This window comes from Rhinatrema bivittatum, chromosome 5 (assembly GCF_901001135.1).
Source record: "Rhinatrema bivittatum chromosome 5, aRhiBiv1.1, whole genome shotgun sequence".
Classification (NCBI taxonomy): Eukaryota; Metazoa; Chordata; class Amphibia; order Gymnophiona; family Rhinatrematidae; genus Rhinatrema; species Rhinatrema bivittatum.
Window position 1 is genome coordinate 278,059,528 of NC_042619.1, and position 26,889 is coordinate 278,086,416.

At 43.3% G+C, this 26,889-nt stretch overlaps 1 protein-coding gene across 1 annotated transcript in view; it reads left to right on the forward strand.

Annotated features, from left to right (window-relative positions):
* Positions 1-26,889, forward strand: part of LOC115092766 (disintegrin and metalloproteinase domain-containing protein 9-like) — a 653,043-nt gene that overhangs the window by 333,401 nt on the left and 292,753 nt on the right. Inside the window, exon 6 of the mRNA XM_029604070.1 lies at positions 5,059-5,148. Within this exon, the coding sequence (XP_029459930.1) occupies positions 5,059-5,148 (90 nt within the window). The remainder of the gene's footprint in view (positions 1-5,058; positions 5,149-26,889) is intronic.

A 26,889-nucleotide genomic window follows, 5' to 3' on the forward strand; every position in this document is an offset into this window, starting at 1 on the left:
GACACCCCTTCATGAACTTTCTGGTACAATAGACATAGGTGTGCAGAATCCCCTAGGGCATCACGATTGGTTAGTCATGAGTCAGCTGGTACAAATCCTGCAGCCCTTCAAGGACGTCACGGAGGAGCTGAGTTCCAGAAGTGCCACCTTGGCTGACATCATCCCTATAGTGAAATTCCTGGATGACCATTTGGAGGGCTTTAAACGCAAAGAGGGAATGACTGCTGAGGTGCTGCAGTGTCTGGACGTTTTGCAGCAGCAGGTGAAAGACAGATTAAGGCCTTTAACAGAGGACAGCACATACATGCTCGCCTCTGTCTGTGATCCCCGTGTGAAAGGTAAACTCGCCCTACAGACCAATTGTCTGTCATTTGTGAAGGAGCTGTTGTTAGCAAAGGTCCGTGATGAGGAGCGCCATAGGCGGAGACAGATTAGGCTTCAAGCAGAGGTGGAAACAGCAGGCACGTCACAGAGTTGTGCTGCTGCTAGCCCTGGCAGGAGAAGCACTGTCAGCGACAGATACTATTATTAGTACCTCCTCCACGTCAGAACGCCCAAGGCATGTCGGCCATAAAGATTCATCAGTTGTGCAACAGGCGAGAGAGAAAGTAACTGGATCGAGTGACTCTCAGCCCTCCCAAGCACAGGAGGAGACTGTTACCTTTGCCGCGCGGGTCTCAGCGCGACAGCATGTGGGAGGGACCGCCCGGGCTCCGGGGAACAGCGGGGCCGACTCGGCAGCCATAGCAGCGCGATCGGGCAGGGATCGGGGCGTTTCCCTCCGACGCACCAGCCAGCACCTCCACGCATTGAGGGGAACTAATTCTCGCGCGATTCGGGCCCTGGCCACGCCCCCCTGACGTCAGACGCCGGCAGAGGCGATTCAGCGCGGGAAACTTGACTATTTAAGGGAGACTGGCTCCCTGATTCACTGCTTCGGCCACGATTGTTCCTGGGAGCATCGCTGTGTTTCGGATTGCTGTCTTGCTGTCTCTGACCTGACTCGGATTACCTGCATTTGGTTCCTGATTGATCGCTGCCTGCCCCGACCTTGGACTGCCTCTGGATTACTCTGCCTGCTGCCTGCCTACTCGGATTACCTGCATTTGGTTCCTGATTGATCGCTGCCTGCCCCGACCTTGGACTGCCTCTGGATTACTCTGCCTGCTGCCTGCCTACTCGGATTACCTGCATTTGGTTCCTGATTGATCGCTGCCTGCCCCGACCTTGGACTGCCTCTGGATTACTCTGCCTGCTGCCTACCTACTCGGATTACCTGCATTTGGTTCCTGATTGATCGCTGCCTGCCCCGACCTTGGACTACCTACCGGTACCCACGCTCTCACCCTGAGTCCAGACTTCTACATTCCCAGGTAAGCGGTCTAAACTGTGGTTCCACTACTATCTGACTACCAGGCATAACAGAGACAGCAGCACAGCTGTCAGTGACACGGTATCTCTCAGAGCCGATAGAGAACACGCAGACAGATCCGCTGGCATATTGGGCACACAAGTCCACTGTCTGGCCACACCTAGCCAAAGTGGCTGAAGGATATCTGTCATGTCCACCAACCAGCGTTCCCAGTGAACGTGTCTTTTCAATGACAGGGGATATCATGAGCCCTCACCGCTCAAGGCTGTCACCAGACTTGATGGAAATGCTAGTGTTCTTGAAAGTAAACCTGCCATTGCTTGGCTTTCCAGATTTTCCTTGTGAATGGCAAGATGAATAAAAGCTATTGAAAGCCTTGCAGCAGCTCCAATTGCCTTCTATGCTCAAGATAATGTAAGCACTGCAGCACATGTTCTTGACATGAATCGCTGTGCCTGACCGGCGTCTACTGTGCAGCCCTTATTTATTTATTTATTTAACACTTTTCTATACTGACATTCATGAATAGATTCATATCAAATCGGTTTACATGGAACATGGGGTAAACCATTTAACAAGAAGCAAAAATTACATATAACAAGGAGAAAGAACTTGGGGGGCTAGGGAAGCCGGAAAACAAAAGACAGCATAACTAAGTGTGAAAAACGTAACGCTGAGACTAGGCGGGGCGTCTAGTCAAGTAAGCGTAGTCTGATTCGGAGGTATATTGACGGTTTAGAAAATTAGGGGGAGGCTTGAAGGAAAAGCCAAGTCTTAAGTTTACACAGCTTCCAATGAATAAGCCATGCTACTTTGTTGTGCCTCTCTGTATACAGGCCTTCTGACATCACATCCGGCAACGAGATGTGTAGTCTGCTCTGCAGAATCTGCATTTGTCCATTTTATCATTCTTTTCGATGCTGGCTAAACCATCTCATCTGCAGTCTACTATCCTGTGCTATAGTTACCAGTCTCTCATCCATAGGTTTCAATTCACCTCTTCTCGACCATTGCTGTGTCAAATCTTGATTCACATGGGATTACTGAAGTAGGTCTCTGTACTTCCCACTGTACTTATGCTTCTGCCAACTATCCTTTCTTGTTTGCTGGTCCAATTCCTTAAAAAGAGTTTCTTGTCTTGCCAATTCTGTAGCTTCTTTACCTTTGTGTACTGTGGATCTTTAGTCATTCCCTCTATGCCCCAGAATGATTGTCCTAGCTTAAAGACTGAGACTGAGGATGGTTGCTAGTTTTTGTACTTCTGAACTATTTTAGTATTTGGGTCCATGGATGATATTATGTAGCTCTATAGGTGTAATCAATTTCAATAAGACCCATAACACCTTCAGCCCTAGATATGAACAATCTCAGCATACACTGGTTCTTATAAGTTTCCTGATGGGCATGGAGGAGCTTTCTCGCTTTTACATCCAATTCTTCAAGATATATATTAGGTTAGTCTACTGATCCAAAACTGTATGATAATGCGGGGATTGCAAGCTGGCACTGTTAAGGTACTCTTCAATATCAACTTTACTCTCCTATAGTATTATGCTGAATGTTTCCACCAACCTCTGCTCCTAGAAATTTAAATTCACCTTCCTGCTCCAGTTCCTTTGTATTGCAATCTCCAGCCAAGGAGATGTTTTCAGTTTTACTTAATTTTCCTTTAAGGAAAGTTGATTTAGCATATTGGTCCTAAGCCAAATGTCACCCTGATGTCATCTGAGAAACTCTTCACCACACATGTGCCTGTTCATCCAGCCCTTGTGTTCCTACAAGTATTCTACCTCCATTGCTGTGCCCGTTCATCCAGGCCTTGTGTTCCCACAGGTGTTTTAACCTAGTTCATGTGCCTTTTCATCCAGGCCTTGTGTTTCTTCTGGTGTTTTAACTCCATTGATGTGCCTGCCTGTTCATCCAGGGCTTGTGTTCCCCCAAGTGTTTTAACCTAGTTGCTGTGCCTGTTCATCCAGGCCTTGTGTTCCCACAGGTGTTTTAACTCAGTTGCTGTGCCCATTCTTCCGGGCCTTGTGTTCCCACAAGTGTTTTAACTCAGTGGCGGTGCCTGTTCATCCAGGCCTTGTGTTCCCACAGGTGTTTTAACTCAGTGGCTGTGCCTGTTCATCCAGGCCTTGTGTTCCCACAAGTGTTTTAACCTGGTTGCTGTTCCTGTTCATCCAGGCCTTGTGTCCCTAGCTGGGATTGACCTCTGTGCTCGACTGCTGCTCCTCTTCATCCAGGCCTTGTGTTCCCACAAGTGTTTTAACCTGGTTGCTGTGCCTGTTCATGCAGGCCTTGTGTCCCTAGCTGGGATTGACCTCTGTCCTCGAATGATGTACCTGTTCATCCAGGCCTTGTGTTCCCACACGTATTCTTATTTGTGAGAGATCCTAGGCTCCAATTCCTTTGTCATCAGCTGAAGTGCGTAAGTACAGTCGGAATTCACTAGACGCCAACGGAATTCACTAGACGCCAACGATATTCACTGGACGCCAATGTAAACACCGGGTACACACAACTCTAGGGGTGGACCCGTTCCAGGGAGTCCTTCCCTGAACAAGCATGAGGGTGGAGGTGGGCTTTACTGCACACCCACCTGACGGACCATGCCCATACCGCTGCCAATATTCTAGCATGCATCAGAAAGATGCTGGCGAGCTACCAGTGTTTTAACCTAGTTCCTGTGCCTGTTCATGCAGGCCTTGTGTCCCTAGCTGGGATTGACCTCTGTCCTCGAATGAAGTGCCTGTTCATCCAGGCCTTGTGTTCCTACTGCTGTTTTAACTCCATTGCTGTGCCTGCCTGTTCATCCAGACCTTGTGTTCCCACACGTATTCTTATTTCTGAGAGATCCTCCAATTCCTTTGTCATCAGCTGAAGTGCGTAAGTACCGTCTGAATTCACTAGACGCCAACGGAATTCACTAGACACCAACGATATTCACTGGACGCCAATGTAAACACCGGGTACACCCAACTCTAGGGGTGGACCCTTTCCAGGGAGTACTTCCCTGCACAAAGGAAAGGGAACTCTCTCCTGGGCCAATTGATAAGAAAACCACAATTCTGCAGCAAAAAATAGGCTGGAAATCCTTCCCCCATTGACTTTAATGGGCGACATATGGACATATACCCAACTCATTTAATTTTTTTTATGTCCATATTGACCGCAAATGGGACCCCCTTTGGACATATGGACATATGGACATAAACTTTTGCTCTGCACATCCCTAGTATGCATATTCTTCTTTTCTCTACAATTTTTAGATGGTTGGCCTGGGGCAAATGGTGGAGGATTTAGGTCAAGTGGAAGTCTGGATGAATTGATGGAGGGCTCAGAGAGCTGGTACTTGGAAGTATGTGCACAAGTATTTTCAAAAGTGAAGTACATACATACATCATCCAACATTACAAAACACCTGCTTCTGTTGCAAATATTGTGTGCATAAATTATATTTGCGTACATTTATAAAATAGATGCAAAAACTATGCAGTTCCCCAGCATAAAAAATGTACATGTGCTGTAATATACATGTGTAAATTTGTGGCAGAGATATGCTTAACTTTGTGCTCAAATACCCATATGAATATGTTCTGGCATACCTACACTACTGAAAATTATCCATAGCATATTTTGGTATTACAGAAAAACCTTACAATATTATGTATATTTTGTATCTATAGGAATGTAAGGCAGACCCATGTTGTGGTACTCAATGTAAGTTGAGGGCTGGCATGGAATGTATTAGTGGACCATGCTGCAAAAACTGTAAGGTAAGACTCAGTATTTATTGTTTTATGATTTTATTTTAGGCTGAAATTTTTCTACTATAGTGTAACCTTGTTATAGTCAATTCTGTTGTACTCAATTTCATGATCCTTAACTTTTTCTGATGTTCTATTCTATTTCATTCTCATCCCAGTGTTTATCCTGGGTTGTGTACTAGGAATGTGCAGAGGGAAAAATATTAATTTCAGTTCATTCATTCATTTCATAGGTCACCAAACATCATTTAGTTCATTTCAAATGAAAACAAATGTTTTGTTTATTCGTTCTATTCATTTATTTGTATCATTATAAAGGCAGTGGGGAAAGAAATTGGGTTTTCCAATGAATTCTAATGAAACTTATAAGTAGACATCAGAAGGGGAAGGACACTCCAAGACATCAAGACTAGGTCAAAGTAGCACCAAAACAAGCACAAGCAGCCCAAGGTATTATGAAGAGGCAAAATGGTACCAGCGGTAGCAGGAGCTCTCCAAGGCATTGTGACAGGAGCAAAGCAGCAGTAAGATTTAGAAGAACACTCAAAAGCTCAAAAAAAGTGGCAAAGGGCACCAACAACAACAACAGAGGCATGAACAACCAAAGACAGCACAAGATGGACAATGCAGCACCAAGAGTGGCATGAATAGCCCAAGGCACCATGAACAGGGAACAAAATAGTAAAAGTGTCAGGAAAAACTCCAAGACACAGATAAAGAATCAAAGCAGAGCAAAGAGTGGCATGAATTTATTTATTTTATTTTATTTATTTGCTTTTATATACCGACATTCGTTGGTGTACATCACATCACTTCACATTACAACAACTGGAATTTTACATTTTAACATTAACTGAGATTGATACAAAATATACTAACATCATTTAACAAAAATCATTTAACAATAACTGTGACTGGTACTAATACATATTGTGTAACATAAGTTTAAATTGCGAACTTTAAGAAGAGTGGTATAGGCGTTGTGGGGAGAACATGTGGCGGGAGTAGCATTTGACTAGAATAACGGTGTTGATACGGAGGGTGAGGGTTGGGGGGTCTCAATATTGGATGCCAAAAAGTACAGTGATTGTAATGGCGGGTCTGAGAGGCACAGTTTGCGGTGCAGTGGGAGTGAAGGGGGGGGGGGGAGGTTAGGTTGTGTCATGGTAGGCATTGAGGAATAGCTATGTTTTCAATTTCTTTTTAAATGAGAGAATGGAGGGTTCCAGTCTTAGTTGAGAGGGGAGCTTGTTCCAGATGGTGGGACCAGCCACAGAGAAGGTGTGTTGTCTGGTGGAGGTGAGGTGTGCTAGTTTAGTGTGGGGAATGATAAGTAGGCCTGTGTTTTGAGATCACAGGTTTTTCTGGCTGTAGTGTGGTTGGGGAGGGTTGTTGGACCATTTGATTTTATGGTTGTTGATGGTTTTGTGAAGTATGGTGAGGATTTTGTATTGTGATCAGTGTGATATGGGGAGCCAGTGGAATTCTTTTAGTATGGGGGTGATGTGTGAGGAACGGTTGCTGTTTGTGAGGGATATGGCTGCTGCGTTTTGAAGCAGCTGGAGGGGTTTTAAGGTGGAGGCAAGAAGTCCAAGGAGGAGGGAGTTACAATAGTCCAACTTGGATAGTATGAGGGATTGTAGCACGGAGCGGTAATCATAGGGGAAAAGAAGTGGTTTGAGCTTTTTGAGGACTTGTAGTTTGTAAAAGTCCTCTTTGATTGTCATGCTGATGTGTTTTTTCATATTGAGGTCTAATATGGAACTCAGCATTGTGTAATTATAGCAAGGGTTATTTTTCCCTATATGCATCACCTTGCACTTATCCACATTAAATTTCATCTGTCATTTGGATGCCCAATTTTCCAGTCTCACAAGGTCTTCCTGCAATTTATCACAATCTGCTTGTGATTTAACTACTCTGAACAATTTTGTGTCATTTGCAAATTTGATTATCTCACTCGTCGTATTTCTTTCCAGATCATTTATAAATACATTGAAAAGTAAGGGTCCCAATACAGATCCCTGAGCCACTCCACTGTCCACTCCCTTCCACTGAGAAAATTGTCCATTTAAACCTACTCTCTGCTTCCTGTCTTTTAGCCAGTTTGCAATCCACGAAAGGACATCGCCACCTATCCCATAACTTTTTACTTTTCCTAGAAGCCTCTCATGAAGAACTTTGTCAAACGCCTTCTGAAAATCCAAGTATACTACATCTACCAGTTCACCTTTATCCACATGTTTATTAACTCCTTCAAAAAGTGAAGCAGATTTGTGAGGCAAGACTTGCCCTGGGTAAAGCCATGCTGACTTTGTTCCATTAAACCATGTCTTTCTACATGTTCTGTGATTTTGATGTTTAGAACACTTTCCACTATTTTTCCTGGCACTGAAGTCAGGCTAACCAGTCTTTAGTTTTCCGGATCTCCCCTGGAGCCCTTTTTAAATATTGGGGTTACATTTGCTATCCTCCATTCTTCAGGTACAATTGATAATTTTAATGATAGGTTACACATTTTTACTAATAGGTCTGTAATTTCATTTTTTATTTCCTTCAGAACTCTGGGGTGTATACCATCCGGTCCAGGTGATTTACTACTTTTCAGTTTGTCAATCAGGCCTACCACATCTTCACCATGATTTGATTCAGTCCATCTGAATCATTACCCATGAAAACCTTCTCCATTATGGGTAACTTCCCAACATCCTCTTCTGTAAACACCGAAGCAAAGAAATCATTTAATCTTTCCGTGATGGCCTTATCTTCTCTAAGTGCCCCTTTAACACCTTGATCATCTAACGGTCCAACTGACTCCCTCACAGGATTTCTGCTTCAGATATATTTTAAAAGGTTTTTACTGTGAGTTTTTGTCTCTACAGCCAATGTATTTTCAAATTCTCTCTTAGCCTGTCTTATCAATGTCTTACAATTAACAACGTTTATGCTTTATCCTATTTTCTTCTGTTGGATCCTTCTTCCAATTTTTGAATGAAGATCTTTTGGCTAAAATAGCTTCTTTCACCTCCCCTTTTAATCATTCCAGTAATCGCTTTGCCTTCTTTCCACCTTTCTTAATGTGTGGAATACATCTGGACTGTGCTTCTAGAATGGTATTTTTTAACAATGCAGTACAGTGGAGCAAGAACTGATCTCCAAATAATAGCCAAGTCACCAAGGAGATACAGGAATATAAAGTCAGTCCCAAAATTCAAAGTTTTTTCAAATATACAATTATTTAATTCATCAAAGCGGCAACTCCATTGCTCTAAAGACACAAGAATTTTTCAACACCGGGTCCCCCGACACGGACCCCTGTTTCGCCAAACGCGGCTGCGTCGGGGGGGAACAGTAGTTTCTTTGTGGCATTCAAAACTAAAAATAAAACAAGAACAAAATATTAATTTTTATAAGGAATCTGATACATGACAGAGGATCCCATAATAGTTAACCATTTCTTTACATAAAACAACTTTTGTGTACCATTTTAGGTAATGTATATTATAAATTAAACCACAGAGAGGAACGCAGTACTTGCAGATCACAGAAGTTATACGGTAGAGCAGATAATAAACAACCAAGTTGGAATGACCGTACATAAGCATTATCATAAATATATCTCCTAATAGTGTTAGTTGTGTGCGGGATATACAGACCTAAATTAAATAATTCCAATTTTGGAATTTCAAATCAATTTTACAAAACATACCATTCTTTTTAGTAACATGGAATAAGTTCAAATTTATAACGTGTGTGGCAATTTAGCCACAATTACAGTATAAACGAGAAAGCATACAGATTTCTTATAAAAACATTAGAAAACCCCTTTAAAAAATAATTAGAATTGCTTCCAAACTTTAAAAGTCTGATTTATTACATATCCCGATCACAAATCAGATACTATAAACATAAAATGCGATACCTTTAAATTTTTACGTCTTGACAGCGTTTCGGGCAAGGAGAGCCTAGAACGCCGGCATTACTGAACATTTTAAAGGCTTCCAATTTGGCGCCAAAATCAGCCAATCAGGTCAGGTTGCTATGGGAATTATCAACCAATCGGATTAAACCAAAACAGAATGTCAAGAATTCTGCAGCTGTCACTAGAAAAAATACTGCCATTCTATCTCGTTGTTAAGTCCATCAGGTGTAAGACTGTGTAGTTTAAAAATCCATTTTTGCTCCCTACGTGCCAGAATATCAGAAAAACAGCCACCCCGGGGAGGTGGGGGAACTACATCAATCACATAAAATTTTATATCAGATTCTGTGTGTCCCAAAGAAGCCGCAAAATACAAAGAAATTTCTATGAGACGAGGCTGATTATTCTAAAGGGTTCGTGTACCCATGGATGGCCTCAAACCGTCCCGCTGGCCGCAAGGTGACTTTTGCAAATACATCATCTTCCGACGACTCTTCTGGAGATGAGATACCTTTAGCCAGCCATCAGAATCAACCAACAATTTCTCATTTACCAGAATCCTCTTCCTCATCATCCTCTTTGTTTCAGCCTTCAGTTACAGTGCCACCTTCAACTCACCCTCAAAATTGTTTAGATCATCCTCCATCAGACCACGCTCAATCTGGCCAAGTGAATCGGAATACACGTTTTCGGGGACGATCACAGGGTCCACCCTCATCCAGAGTTACCCGCAACACTCGTCAACAACAACAATATCAACAACAACAGCAACAACCTTACAACCCCTGGAGGTAGCACCTGACTCTTCTGGACTGGTATTTAATTTATCTACACACAATCTCTCTAGAACATAAGTATCAGTGTTAGAAAGAGGGCTTTCTTTTGTCCCTACCATCTTGTATGATGCATTTGAGGTTCAAATTTTTTTTATAGATTTTTTCGTTCCCTCCGTATTAAATATTTTTTTGCAGGATCTCCAGACACTGCTGACATATCACTGGCTAAGAAAAAATCAAGATGGTCACCCCCTGGACCAATTGATTCTGTATTACTAGCCTTTGAAAAATTGATTCAAGTTGCGGTACAAGGTCTTTCTCCAAAACCCCCAGTAAAACACTTTAATATTTCAAGGGAAGAAAGGCAGGCCATTACATCTCTATTCAATGATCCATCGATTATTATAAAATCTGCCGATAAGGGAGGCGGCATAGTTGTTTTGGACCGTGATGCGTACATTAGGGAAGTAACACGTCAATTATCGGATACTGAGTTCTACTTACCACTCACAAGTGACCCCACTTCAGAATTACAAGATATCATTAAGAATGTTGTAGAGGAAGCTTTCCTCTCACATCAAATCACACAACGTGAAGCTTCTTTTTTACAGACTGAATTTCCTATCATTCCAACATTTTACGTGTTACCTAAAATCCATAAATCATTACATAACGCACCAGGTCGTCCGATTGTTTCAGGCATTGGTTCAGTTTTGGAACCTTTATCACAATTCATTGACATTTTTTTAAAACCACTGGTCTGTAAGGCACGCTCATTCATTAAAGATACTAATCATTTTATCCAGGTTTTGGAAAATTTAGCGGTTCCTCCAAATTCTGAATGTTTTTTTGTTTCTCTAGACATTATTTCATTATATTCAAATATTCCTCAACAAGAGGCTTTAAATTTGATTGAGGATATTTTGAATCAACGCCCCGATCCAGTGCGCATTTCTACCTCTTTTCTCCTGACACTCACACAATTAGCCTTAACTAGGAATTATTTTCAATTTCAGTCCACTATGTTTCAACAAATAAAAGGAACACCAATGGGAGCCACTATGGCTCCCAGTTTGGCATACCTCTACGTAAGTAAATTTGAAGAAGACTTGGTTTATACATCAGCATGGGCACCCTTCATTTTCACCTGGTTAAGATATATCGATGATATTTTTCTAGTATGGATAGGTTCTGACATTCAATTTTATATGTTTTATGACTGGCTTAATTCATGTAATAAGCACCTTCAATTCAATTTTGTGATTGACCCTAGGTCTATCTCATTTCTAGATGTTACTGTTTCAATCAACAATGGTAGTTTTAGTACATCAATATTCCGCAAAGTTACTGATAGCAACACGCTATTAAGGTTTGATAGTCATCATCCTACTCCTTTAAGATCTAATATTCCAACAGGTCAGCTACTTAGATTAAGATGAATTTGTTCTACATGTGTTAAGTTTGTCATTGAAGCTAAGCAGATGATAGCAAGGTTTCAGGAATGTGGGTACCCTCGCTGTATTCTTCATAGGGCATTTAAACATGCTCTTTATGCTAACCGTGAGTATTTATTTTTACCGCAAACAAGGTCATCTGATGATTGCTTTAATTGCATTTTGCCATTTTCTACACACATACATTGTGTCACTTCTATCATTAAGCAGTATTGGCCAATGTTATCTATCCATAAGATTTTTGACGTTCCAATTCGTTTTTCATTCTGCCGGGGCCGTAACTTAAAAGATGTTTTGGTACATTCAAATCTAACAGATCCTATGATAATGGATTCTACACGCATTTTGGGTCATGGTCCATGTGGACATTGGTCAGTGTGCCCCTTGACGTCCAGTTTGACTTTTTTTGAGCATCCTACATCGCATGTTAAATATAAATTAAATTTTACAGCCACATGTCAAACTAAGGGAGTTCTCTATATAATTGTTTGCCCGTGCACAAAATTATATGTGGGAAAGACTTCCCGCCTGATTCGAACTCGTATCATCGAACACCGCTCAAATATTAAAAAGAGCAGAGAAACAGCTCCCTTAGTCACACATTGGGCTTCTTTGGGACACACAGAATCTGATATAAAATTTTATGTGATTGATGTAGTTCCCCCCACCTCCCCGGGGTGGCTGTTTTTCTGATATTCTGGTACGTAGGGAGCAAAAATGGATTTTTAAACTACACAGTCTTACACCTGACGGACTTAACAATGAGATAGAATGGCAGTATTTTCTCTAGTGACAGCTGCAGAATTCTTGACGTTCTGTTTTGGTTTAATCTGATTGGTTGATAATTCCCATAGCAACCTGACCTGATTGGCTGATTTTGGCGCCAAATCGGAAGCCTTTAAAATGTTGAGTAATGCTGGCGTTCTAGGCTCTCTTTGCCCGAAACGCTGTCAAGACGTAAAATTTAAAGGTATCGCATTTTATGTTTATAGTATCTGATTTGTGATCGGGATATGTAATAAATCAGGCTTTAAAGTTTGGAAGCAATTCTAATTATTTTTTAAAGGGTGTTTTCTAATGTTTTTATAAGAAATTTGTATGCTTTCTCGTTTATACTGTAATTGTGGCTAAATTGCCACACACGTTATAAATTTGAACTTATTCCATGTTACTAAAAAGAATGGAATGTTTTGTAAAATTGATTTGAAATTCCAAAATTTGAATTATTTAATTTAGGTCTGTATTTCCCGCACACAACTAACAGTATTAGGAGATATATTTATGATAATGCTTATGTACGGTCGTTCCAACTTGGTTGTTTATTATCTGCTCTACCGTATAACTTCAGTGATCTGCAAGTACTGCGTTCCTCTCTGTGGTTTAATTATAATATACATTACCTAAAATGGTACACGAAAATTGTTTTTTGTAAAGAAATGGTTAACTATTATGGGATCCTCTGTCATGTATCAGATCCCTTATAAAAATTAATATTTTGTTCTTGTTTTATTTTTAGTTTTGAATGCCACAAAGAAACTACTGTTCCCCCCCCCCCCCCCGACGCAGCCGCGTTTGGCGAAACACGGGTCCGTGTCGGGGGACCCGGTTGTTGAAAAATTCTTGTGTCTTTAGAGCAATGGAGTTTGCCGCTTTGATGAATTAAATAATTGTATATTTGAAAAAACTTTGAATTTTGGGACTGACTTTATATTCCTGTATCTCCTTATTTTTTAACAATGACCATGCCTCTTGGACATTTTTTACTTTTGTAGCTGCTCCTTTCAGTTTTTTTCTAACAATTTTATCAAAGTTTCCCTTTTGAAAGTTTTGCACGAGAGCCTTGGATTTGCACACTGTTCCTCTTCCAATCATTAAATCAAATTTGATCATATTATGATCACTATTGCCAAGCGGCCCCACCACCGTTACCTCTCTCACCAAGTCCTGTGCTCCACTGAGAATTAGATCTAAAATTGCTCCCTCTCTCATTGGTTCCTCAACCAATTGCTCCATAAAGCTATCATTTATTCCATCCAGGAACGTTATCTCTCTAGCGTGTCCCGATGATACATTTACCCAGCCAATATTGGGGTAATTGAAGTCTACACACAATACTAACAGTTAATCTCAAAACACAACGAGCACAATTCTCACTACAAAGACGTTATGCAACACTCTAATTTTTTCTTAATCTGAGAGACGCCGACAAGAGGATAAGGCGGCAAGGTTCGAAATTTCTAAAATAAGCAAATGCGGTAGTGATGAACTTACCTGTCAATAATTAATACAGAAGCCATGCGACCTGTTACAGACCCTGAAGCAGCAATGCGAAACGTGTGTCGGACTGGACTTTGAATAACAATGGTCTTCTGAAAGATTGAGTCACGCAAAAGGAAGGTATCACTCCGAAATTTATTTTTACAAAAATACTAAAAAACAAAATAGAAAATAACAAGATAAATAATAAAGGACTCGGACCAATGATTAAACATGACCTGGTGAGGCAAAATCTTAAGCAAATATTTGCTGGTATGCCCGCAGGTGTTATGATGGTCCTATAGACAAAAAAATAAAAATTTTGAAGTCATGTATTCTTGCATACAGCACATTGATTAAGAAAAATTAGAGTTGCATAACGTCTTTATAGTGGTAATTCAAGTCTCCCATTATTACTGCACTACCAATTTGGTTAGCTTCTCTAATTTCTCTTAGCATTTCACTGTCCGTCTCACCATCTTGACCAGGTGGACGGTAGTATACCCCTATAACTGTAGTATTCCCCGACACACAAGGGTTTTCTACCCATAAAGATTCAATTTTGTATTTAGTCTCATGTAGGATGTTTATCCTGTTGGACTCTATGCCATCCCGGACATAAAGCACCACACCTCTTCCCGGGTGCTCCTCTCTGTCATTGTGATATAATTTGTACCCCAGTATAGCACTGTCCCATTGGTTATCCTCTTTCCACCATGTCTCTGAGATGCCAATTAAGTCTATGTCATCATTCATTGCTATAGATTCTAATTCTCCCATCTTACTTCTTAGACTTCTGGCATTAGCATACAAACATTTCAAAGTTTGTTTTTTGTTTGTATTTTCATTCTGCTTTTTAATTGATAGGGATAAGTTAGAATCTTTTAGCTCAGGTGAGTTTTTAGTTACAGGCACTTGGACTATTTTTCTAATTATTGGAACCTCACTGTCGGGATGCCCTAATTCTAATGCATCATTAGTATCCTTTGAAGATACCATTCTCCCCTTTCCCCTTTGCACCTATTTATTTATTTATTTATTTATTTATTTATTTAAAAGTATTTATATACCGCTTTTTAAAATAAAATTTTGTCAAAACGTTTTTCAACAGGTTAAAATAAAGTAAAAATAAAATATAACTAAAATAAACAAAAAATACATAAATTTAGCTAAGTCGCTAGATAATTACTAGCTAAAAAGAAATTATTAATTAAAAAATAATAATAATGGTAACATGCCATGGGTATTCAGAATAGGGAAGGTAAAAAGGATGAAGGGGGGGGGGTGGCAAATTATCGGGTAGATCTTCTCCAAGTCCAGTCTGGTCCTGGAACCCTCTCGACCTGCAGGAGGTGCCTACCACTGTTCCAGGGACCATCTCCATTCTTTCCACTGCAATGTTGGCTCATCTTCCTGGGTTCCATATGACCTGCAGGAGGTGCCTGTTCCCAGGTTTCCCCATCCAGTACCAAGTCCGAATTCATTGCCAAGTATCTTCAAGCTTCAGGGAGTATATAACCAGAGTGTACTCCACAGCAACTCCAGGTCTTTTGGTTTATACGACCTGCAGGAGGCACCTGCACCCTAGTCCTGGCTCCGTCTTGCCATTTCCAACTCAGTCTCTGCTTGCTCTGTCCTGGTGCTTGCCCAGGGACCATCTACAGCCAAGACCTTGTTTCTGCTTATGCAAGTGGAGATTCCACCCATGGATTCCACTCCAGTTCTTCTGAGACATCACCTAGCTGTTTTTCTCCTCCATGACCTCAACATGGTGAGTCACCTTAAATCTACAGCTACGGTCCAGCCCTTGCTCTGTGCAAGCAGGAATTTCAGTCTTCGTCACCATCCCAAGTTCCTACAATGTTGTCTTGTTGATCTCTCATTACCATCATTGCAAGTTGTCCTGCATCCTGAGATCGCTGCCATCATGCTCCAGTGATCTTCACGCAGCATTCTGAGCTGCTAGAATCAGGATTGGGAGATCCTGTTTCCCTGTTCATCTGCTCTTCTGTATGCTCTTCACTGCCAGGCCAGGACTGTAATTGCCATCTTCCAGCTTGCTTAGTAACCCTGCATAGTCCTGCTGTTCATCCTCTTGGAAGGATTCTGCCTTCCTAGGAAAACACGTTCGGGATTCTACTTTTCTGTCCTTGGATTCATGGGAATGCCTGTGGCCATCTCTTCAGAGTCTTCCATCCCTTGATCTACTGGGAGCTATCTTCAATCCATCACTCCTGAAAGCCTTTTCTGAATGGCTCTACAAGATAACTGAAAGCAATTGCCAGCTTCTCTGTTCTTCTACCAGTGAGTTGCCTCTGCTAGGAGGTACGCCTCAACTGTATTTTCAACCATCCATCACAGCAGAGAAGCATTCTTGATTATCTGCTGGAATTCTCTGCTGTCCTCGAGCCTGGTCTCCAGAGCTTAACTGCTACCTTGAAGCGGACCAGCTGTTTCAATCCTGAGAGATACTTCATCTATACCTTCATCTGGGAAATCCCTTATGACAAATTAGTATCGTGCATTAAGTACCGCAGTGATGCCTATCGATTAGCAAGCTCCTCTTGGGAATAGCTTCACCACCATATGGGAGCCTGTATTTACATAAGGATTTTCCTGAGATACAACTCTCTCCTTAACCAGTTAAAGGGAATTATCTTACCATCTGGCTTTGCAAAAGCCTGGAGGCAGTAAACCTGAGCTTCCTTCCTCTGGCCTACCCAAGAGGATGTGGTAACCTGCAAGTTCACCTACTCACTCTCCAGTTGTACCATCCTCACATCTAAAAAAATCCAGCTTGATGCCTGATCTGTCCTGATAGTTAATTGAACCAAAACTGCCTTTTCCAAGATTTTACTCAGTAACAGTGAATTAGAAATTGGGTGGTAGACAGATGGATCAGTAGAATCCGCAAAGACCTTATTAAGAATAGGCCAAACCACAGTACATTTTTAACATATCCAGAACCCTAGACTCTTGCAAAGAAAGATTTAATAGTTTTGTAAATATATCCAGAAAAGTATCCTTCAACTGACGAAAGAGAGCTACAGAACAAGTGTCAAGGGTACAATATGAAGATTTAAGGGAAGACAATATCTTCAGCCTCAGAAGTAGCAACATAATGAAATGAATCTCAGATAACTCATCTACCTGACCTTTAAGAACTTACATCATCTAGGGTTGGTGTAATTATTACTAGACCGTTCTGCAGATCTAATAATTTATGTTGACTAAACCTTGCAAATCTTTTATGATCCAGCCCCTCATTTCACCAGTCAAATCAAGCGATTTGAGTCAAATGGCAAACTAAATCAAAACAATTCATAAGAGCAATTTAAGAATTTTGTAACTGAGAAGCATAAAAATTCTTGCATTCAGTCTCAAAATGATTTTTATAATCAATTTGTAAAACGTTATAGGTTGCCCTATCTGAGCCCTTTTAGTTTTGTGCCACTTACGCTTAGCGTGAAGCAGTTTTCTCTTGTCCTTCAATAATTCATTAGAAAAGAAGGCAATGAACATTCCACTTTTACTTGGCTTCTGAATTTGCAAAGAAGCAGCAACATCAACTATGGATACAATTTTATTGGTCAAGAATAAGATCAATGAATCAACCAAGTAGAGGAGGACTGGAAGGCTCATCTGAATACTGCTCCCAGCATCCCCTGGGAGAGGAGTCCAGAGGTCACCGCAAGCAATCCAGGGATTGACTTCCACAGCCCCAGCTTCCAGAGGTCCCGCACGATTTGCAGTTAGGAGAGGACCGGAAGGCCTCATCTGCATACTGCTCCCAGCATCCCCTGGGAGAGGAGTCCAGAGGTCACCGCAAGCGATCCAAGGATTGACTTTCACAGCCCCAGCTTCCAGAGGCCCCGCATGGTTCGCAGTAGAGATTTGCACGCCTAATGGCGTGCAAATCTCAAATCCTTCCATTTGAGTGGAAGGATTTCCACTCAAATGGAAGTGAAGATTAATTTAACCGTGGTTTAAGAGGATTGGTAAGTATAATTTTCAGAAATTTTTGGGCTTATAAATGTTTGGTGAAAGGTGAAATTAAGGGATATATTCTTCAGAGTTTGTGTGTGTCTGAGGTAATAAGCAAGCCAGAGATAGTTAATTCTAGTGTCTGTCTTTCCCACCCACTCAACCCCTGATTTTTAGGCACAAGACACTTTCTCATTAAAATCAACCAGGGTCTTTACTAAAACATAATATTGTACCAGCCCTTATTGAAAGTTTAATCATCCCCTTGTAGGACACTAGCTGATTAATTACTAAATTCACCTGTAAATTTAAAGTACTCTCATTCCAACTCCCTTAGTATCCTAAACTTCACTAGGAACTCAATAAAACTAAGATGAAGGCAGCAGTCCAGCAGCAAGAGGGGAGCTTGCCAGTCTTTTACATTGAGTGTCACATTTATTTATTTATTTATTTAGAGAATTTTATATACCGACAACCGTTTGCACATCGTATTGGTTTACATATAACTTATAACTAGTTGGGAATGCCCTTACATAGAACAGGAACAAAATATACAGTAACATGTATGATTTTTTACCCGCCGGTGAGAGATTGTATGTGTGCACTCGGTGCAAAGAGCTCCTGGTTCTCAGGGAACAAGTCCTATCTCTGGAGGCTAGAGTAGCAGACTTGGAGAAGCTGAGGGAGACAGAGAGGTACATTGACGAGACCTTCAGGGACATAGTAGCCAAGTCCCAAATCCATTCTGGCAGCCCCAGTGCTGCCTTGGATCAGAAAGGTCTCCCAGTAGGAGAACATCACCTTGGTGTAGCAGGAAGTGATCTTGTAGCAAGGTCCTGCTCTCCAGGTGATGTATTGTCCTCTCGCACTGAGGACAAATCTCCCAGTGCTACTGCCCAGGAGGGAAGGGTTAGGCCGGCCATCATAGTCGGTGATTCGATTATTAGAAATGTAGATAGCAGGGTGGCTGGTGGACATGAGGACCGCCTGATAACTTGCCTGCCTGGTGCGAAGGTGGCAGACCTCACGTGTCACCTAGATAGGATTATAGACAGTGCTGGGGAGGAGCCGGTTGTCGTGGTACATGTGGGCACCAACGACATAGAAAAATGTGGGAGAGAGGTTCTGGAAGCCAAATTTAGGATTTAAGGTAGGAAGCTGAAATCCAGAAACTCCAGGGTGGCATTCTCTGAAATGCTTCCTGATCCACGTGCAGGTCCCCAGAGGCAGGCAGAGCTCCAGAGTTTCAATGCGTGGATGAGACGATGGTGCAGGGAAGAGGGATTCAGCTTTGTAAGGAACTGGCAAAACTTTTGGGGAAAGGGGAGACTTTTCCGAAAGGATGGGCTCCAACTTAATCAGAGTGGAACTAAGCTGCTGGCACTAACTTTCAAAAAGGAGATAGAGCAGCTTTTAAACTAGAACAAGGGGGAAAGCCGACAGTCACTCAGCAGTGCTTGGTTCGGAGAAATGTATCCTTGAAGGATACTAATGAAACAGGAGAGTTAGGGCATCCCAACAGAGAGGTTCCATTAAAAGCAAACATAGTTCATATGCCTATATGTAAAAAATCACCAAAGCTAATGGGTGACATCGAGTATGGAGCCCAACCATGGAAAACTTCTGTCAAAGTTTCAGGAACTTTGACTGGCCCCTACTGGGCATGCCCAGCACAGCAATAACCCTGCAGCCAGCAGGGGTCTCCCTTCAGTCTTTCTTTTTTTCCGTGCAGCAGTAGCCACACGGTGAAAGAGCTCTTAACCACGTTCCTGACAGGAATTTAGAATTCATTATTCTGAAGAAAATTTGCCCCTCAGGGGCTCCCTTCGGTAAATCTTTTCGTCCGCGGAACTCCGGTAAGTTTTTGCCGTTGTTTCATCAACTTCCGTCGACTTTAGCCCTTGAGGCCCGCTGGCAGTCGACAGTCCCGCGGCTAAATTTTTGGCCTTCCGCCATGGCGTCGGGGTTCCGTCGGTGTCCGGACTGTACCCAAACCATGTCAATCACAGACCCTCATAGAGTCTGTGTTTTGTGTCTAGGGAGTGAGCATGATGTTCTGACTTGCACCAAATGTGCCCTAATGACACCAAAAGGTCGCAAAGCCTGAATGGAGAAGATGGGGCTCCTCTTCCATGTTCGCACCCCAACGCCATCGATTGCATCGACGTCATCGGAACCGGCACCGTCGAAGTCTTACTACCATCGACAGCCCTCCGGTGACCGTCCGCCATCGACGACTTCTCGGCCATCGACTCCTGTCCCTTCCCCTGATCATCGAGGAGATAGGAAGAAGAAACATCGCCATCGACGTCATAAGTCTTGGCCCGTCGAGGAATCAATGTCATCAACCTCTGTACCGACCGAGCCTCCGCAGAAAAAAGCCTCGATCAGAGTTGGCACCGTCCACTTCTGTTTCGCAGGCACCGAGGCAACCCTCACCCCTTCCGGGTTTGGGAGCCGCGATCCCACCGGTGATGGTGGTCCCTCCGGCTCAGCCTCAGCCTCCCTCTCCCGTCGAGCCGGGTCTTGTTACCCCTGGTCTCTGGGCAGAACTGGACCGGCTGGTCCAGGAGGCCATCGATAAGGCGATGCAATGGTTCCAGCCTCCTCCGGCACCGACTCCGGCACCGAGAGCAGAACCGGCCACCAAGCCGATTGCAGCGGCACTGGCACCGCTGTTGTACCGGATGGAGGCGCTCATGACAGCCCTTCCACCGGTGATACCTGTGTCACCGACACCGGCAAGATCGCTGTCACCGACAGGTTTTTCATCAGGTGGAGAAACACCGTATCGAATTCCCCCTTCGGGAATTGTTCCACCAAGGTCAGGTCGTCCCTCGCCACCGATACTATCTTCGGGGGCGATACGCACCTCTGCTCCACCGAGGTTTCCGATGCCGGCACCGATTCCATCGAGACCGGCACCAGTTCCCTCGATGCCTACACCGGCACCGATATCAACACCGATTCCATCGAGAATTTTCTCGATGCCCCCGGTGACTCCAGCCAATATTTCGGAGCCTCAACCTGGGCCCTCAGGAGTTCAGCCCCCTAGAGGGCCTCCAGGTCATCAACCAGATTCCTATGATACTTGGGCTGATGACAACATCTACTGACACCGATGATTTGCCTTCACCACCCACTCCTGCGGAGAGTAGAAAGCGTTCTCCCCCTGAGGACCTCTCTTTCATAAACTTTGTGAAGGAAATGTCAGAGTTGGTTCCTTTCCAACTTCAATCTGAACAGGATGATAGGCACCAAATGATGGAATTGCTCCAATTTTTGGATGCCCCGAAAGTCATCACCTCTATTCCCATTCATCAGGTTTTTCTAGACCTTCTTAAAAAGAATTGGGAATCTCCTGGCTCTGTGTCCCCAGTCAATAAAAAAGCTGATTCTTCATATCTGGTACAATCAGCACCAGGTTTTCAAAAGCCTCAGTTAGATCATCATTCTGTGGTCATCGAATCAGCTCAGAAAAAAGCTAAACGACTAAAACCACACTCTTCCATACCTCCTACTAAGGACAATAAATTCCTAGATAGTATAGGTAGGAAGGTTTACCATGGAGCTATGCTGATTTCCAGAATAGCTTCTTACCAACTTTATATGACTCAATATAACAGAGTCATTTTAAAGCAAATGCAAGAATACGCTGACGCCTTGCCAGAGCAGTTCCAGCCCCAGATTCAGTCCCTTTTAAATAAAGGGTTTGAAGCTGGAAAGCATGAAATCCGAACCACCTATGACATCTTCGATGCTTCTACTAGAATTTCTGCTACAGCAATTTCTGCTAGACGTTGGGCTTGGCTCAAATCATCTGACCTTTGCCCAGAAGTTCAGGACAGGCTTTCGGATTTGCCCTGCTTAGGGGATAATCTATTTGGTGAGAAAATTCAGCAACTTGTTGCTGAATTGAAGGATCATCATGAGACATTAAAACAGCTCTCATCTATTCCTCCTGACTTGCCTTCCAAACAACCGTCTAGGAAGGACTCCAAAAAGTCTTTCTTTAGGCCACGAAAGTATTATCCCCCATCTACCAAGCCTCGGCCTGCACGGTCCTACCATAAGACTCAGCCTCGCCAGGCTCATAAACAAAAACCTGCAGCAGCTCCGCCTCCTGGCCCTGCGGCGGGTTTTTGATTTCCACTTAGAGAGCACATGCCAGACCCCTCTTCCAGCCATACCAGTAGGAGGTCGGCTATGCCATTTTTTAGAACAGTGGCATCGGATCACCACAGATCAGTGGGTGACAGCGATCATTGCACAGGGTTACCATCTCAACTTCCTGTTTCTCCCTCCAGACTCCCCACCCTTGCAGGCGTGGAGTCTTACCGATCATTCTCTTCTTTTAGGACAGGAAGCTTCTCTTCTCCTACAGTCCAACGCTATAGAACCTGTTCCTCCCTTGCAACGAGTCCTAGGGTTCTATTCCAGGTACTTCCTGATCCCAAAAAAGTCAGGGGGACTTCGTCCCATCCTAGACCTAAGGGTCCTCAACAAGTACCTTCACAAAGAGAAGTTCAAGATGGTAACCCTGGGCTCGCTACTCCCTCTGCTGCAAAGAGGGGACTGGTTATGCTCTCTAGACCTCAAAGACGCATATACCCACATTGTGATAACACAATCTCATCACAAATACCTGCGTTTTCTAGTAGGCCGAAATCACTACCAATATCGTGTGTTACCTTTCGGCCTAGCATCTGCACCACGAGTGTTCACCAAGTGCCTCATAGTGGTTGCAGCGTTTCTAAGGAAAGAAGGAGTCCACGTCTACCCCTACTTAGACGATTGGTTGATCAGGGCCCCAACCCAGCACCTGGCTCGGTCCTCCCTGACCCTAACAATTCAAACTTTGCTTTCTCTAGGATTTCTGGTAAACTACGAGAAATCCTACTTAGTCCCATCTCAAACCTTATCCTTCATTGGGGCAGACTTGGACACCTTACAGGAAAAAGCCTTCCTTCCTCATCAACGAGTCCAAGCCCTAGTGTCCCTAGCTCGCCAGCTGCAGTCCCAACACACAGCTACAGCTCGCCAATTCCTCGTTCTTCTGGGACACATGGCCTCCTCAGTTTATGTGACTCCCACGGCCCGCTTGGCCATGAGAGTCACACAGTGGACTCTGAGACTACAGTGGACTCAAGCTCTTCAGCCTCTGTCCTCTATAATACGCGTCTCCAACACACTTCGTCTGTCTCTTGCCTGGTGGACGAATCCATTCAACCTCCTACAGGGTTTGCCTTTTCTCCCACCAGATCCTCAGGTCATCCTCACTACCGATGCTTCCAACATCGGTTGGGGAGCCCATGTAAACGATTTACAAACTCAAGGGTTCTGGTCACTAGAGGAAGCCAAACATCAGATAAATTTCCTGGACCTCCGAGCAATCCGCTATGCTCTCAGGACCTTTCAAGATTGCCTATCACACCATTCAATCTTAATCCAGACAGACAACCAGGTGGCCATGTGGTACATAAACAAGCAGGGAGGCACAGGCTCCTTTCTTCTGTGTCAGGAAGCTGTGCAAATTTGGGCAGAAGCCCTCTCCCGCTCCATGTACCTCAGGGCCACCTACCTACCGGGAGTAGACAATGTATTGGCAGACCAGTTAAGCCGTGTCTTCCAACCACACGAGTGGTCACTCAATCCTGTAGTAGCGACCTCTCTATTCCACAAGTGGGGTCACCCCCACATAGACCTCTTTGCGTCCCCTCAGAACCACAAAGTGGACAATTATTGCTCTCTCATTCGGAGCCAGCACTCTCGGCCGAGGGATGCATTCTCCCTCAAGTAGACGGCCGGTCTGCTTTATGCATTCCCTCCTCTTCCTCTGCTGTCGAGGACCCTCGTGAAGCTCCACCAGGACAGGGGAACCATGATCCTGATAGCACCGCACTGGCCACGCCAAGTGTGGTTTCCCATACTCCAGGATCTCTCCATCCGCAGGCACATTCCTCTGGGACAGGACTCGCATCTGCTCACTCAAAACGATGGATGCCTCCTTCATCCCAACCTCCAAGCCTTGTCCCTGACGGCATGGATGTTGAAAGGTTAGTCCTTCAGCCTTTTAACCTTTCAGATTCAGTTTCTCGTGTCCTGATAGCTTCACGAAAGCCCTCTACAAGAAAATCTTACTCATATAAATGGAAAAGGTACACATCATGGTGCACTTCTCAGTCCCTTGATCCCCTTTCCTGCCCAATCTCTAAGTTCTTGGACTATTTGTGGCATCTATCAGAATCCGGTCTTAAGACCTCTTCCATTAGAATGCATGTCAGTGCGGTAGCCGCCTTCCATAAAGGTATTGGGGGTGTTCCTATTTCAGTACAACCCCTTGTAACACGCTTTCTTAAAGGCTTGCTCCATTTGAAGCCACCTTTACGTCCGCCGGCCCCATCTTGGGACCTTAATCTGGTTCTTGGTCGCCTTATGAAACCACCTTTCGAACCTCTGCACTCCTGTGAATTAAAATATCTCACATGGAAAGTGTTATTCCTTTTGGCTATCACTTCAGCTCGCAGGGTTAGTGAATTACAGGCCCTAGTTACCTACCCGCCCTACACTAAACTCCTGCAGGACCGGGCGGTACTCCGCACTCACCCTAAAGTGCATAAGATGCAAGTTTGACTTGTGAGAACTGTGGGTGGTATGATGGTCCTTAAACATACATGATAAAGTTTCATAGCGTTGTGATTGTTTAAATTTTTAAATACCACGTGCCTCTATACAGATTCCAATTACCCCAATATTGACTGGGTAAATGTAACATTAGGTCTTGCTAGAGACATAAAGTTCCTGGATGTAATAAATGATTGCTTCATGGAGCAATTGGTTCAGGAACAAACAAGAGAGGGAGCTATTTTAGATTTAATTCTTAGATAATGATAACTCCTCCTCCTTTATTATATTCAGAATGTTAATATCTGGATAATTCTTTATGTTTCTAGTGTTCTCCCCCCTATTATGGGTTATAAAGAGACATACAAATAAATGAATAGTAGTATATTTTCTTTATGTGACAAAGTGGAGTTGTATTTCCTTTTTATTTACTGTATGATATCATTTATTTTCCTGTTTCATGATGTGTAAACATTGATGAAAAAATAATTAAAAAAAAAAAAAAAAAAAAAGTGTTCAACAGGCTTGGACATTGTTGACTATCTTGAAGATAACAACATCCTGCACTCCTCCCAATTTGGCTTCCGTAAAAACATGAACACTGAAACCCTCTTACTAGCACTCACCGACTCCCTCCTCATTGGCCTTGACCATGGACATAACTATCTCATTGCCTTTCTTGACATATCTGCAGCTTTCGACACAATAAGCCACAATCAACTCATCTCCCGTCTAGTTGACATAGGCATCTCAGGCACCGCTCTTCTCTGGTTTAAATCATACCTGACAAACAGACGTTTCTCTGTCAAACTCGGAAACTCTGAATCTTCCCACTTTACCCTCTCCCAAGGCATCTCCCAAGGCTCCTCCCTTTCTTCTACCCTTTTCAACATTTACCTCCTCCCCCTCTGTCATCACCTCACTGAACTAGGCCTCAAATTCTACATTTATGCGGATGATGTTCAGATCATCATCCCAGTACGCGAATCCTTAGCTGCCACCATAAGCTACTGAGAGGAATGCCTATCTTCCATTAACTCCCTCCTAACATCCCTGCAACTCGCCCTCAACTCGTCCAAAACTAAGCTCATCCTCATCCACAACAATCAGACCCTCAAGTCCCTTCCCCCCCAAGGACCCCATGGCCCTCTCCCTCACCTCACAACCCTCAGTTCGCAACTTCGGCGTCCTTATCGACCCATCACTGAACTTGAAAAATCATAATAGTTCCATACTCAGAAGTGGCTTCTACAAACTCAACGTCATAAAAAAGCTCAAGCCGCTGCTCCACACGCAAGACCTCAAAACAGTCATCCAAGCTACCTTGTCATCCAAATTAGATTACTGTAACTCGCTGTACCTCGGTCTCCCCTACTCCACCATAAAACCTCTACAGATCCTCCAAAATGCTACGGCACGGATAATTAGCAATGCCAGAAAATCCGACCACATAACCCCCATCCTCAAGGACCTGCATAGGCTTCCCATCCCATCACGGATCATTTTCAAAACACTCACTATCATGCATAAAGCTATCTACAAAGATAACTCCTCCTGGCTGTCTGAACCGATCCGTTTCACACAATCTACCCACCCCACCAGAGCAAACTACACTTGTACTCTACAAATCCCACACATCAAGAGGGCCCGACTAACCTCCACCAGGGCTCGTGCCTTCTCTATTGCAGGCCCAACCCAATGGAATGTATGCCCCTTAAACCTACGTCTGGAGTCATGCCCAACCAAATTCAGAAAAATGCTAAAAACCTGGCTCTTCCACCAAGCCTTTCCGGACTAAATCTGCCACTCACCATATCGCTCTGTAAATAATGTAAATAATTATCTCCCTTCTCCTTCCTAAGCCTTGAAAATAGTTCCCTTTCGCCCTCCTTTATACCCCTCCCCCTCTATCGTTCAGTTCTCTCCTCGGGCTCTCGGTTAGAGCCCTTTCTAAGTCTTGTTTGATATTTGTCCACTCCCCCCTCCCTGTTCGATGTACTTTCCTCCTGCTTTTACACTGTAAACTGATATGGCGTGTATTTTAATGTCGGTATAGAAAACTGTTAAAGAAACAAATAAATAAATAAATAAATAAATAAAAATACAATCCTAGAGGCACAGTCCATATGTATTCTGCACATTAAGAAAGGTGGAAGGAAGGCAAAACGATTACCGTCATGGTTAAAAGGTGAGGTGAAAGAGGCTATTATAGCCAAAAAAAACATCCTTCAAAAACTGGAAGAAAGATCCATCTGAAGAAAATAGGATAAAACATAAGCATTGTCAAGGTAAGTGTAAAACATTGATAAGACAGGCGAAGAGAGAATTTGAAATGAAGTTGGCCATAGAGACAAAAACTCATAATAAAAGCTTTTTTAAATATATCCAAAGCAAGAAACCTGTGAGGGAGTCGGTTGGACAATTAGATGACAGAGGGGTTAAAGGGGCTCTTAGGGGCTCTTAGGGAAGATATGGCCATTGCAGAAAGACTAAATGAATTCTTTGCCTCTGTGTTTACTAATGAGGATGTTGGGGTGATACCAGTTCCGGAGATGGTTTTCAGGGGTGATGACTCAGACGAACTGAAGGAAATCACTGTGAACCTGGAAGATGTAGTAGGCCAGATTGACAAACTAAAGAGTAGCAAATCACCTGGACCGGATGGTATGCATCCTAGGGTTCTGAAGGAACTAAGAAATGAAATTTCTGATCTATTAGTTAAAATTTGTAACCT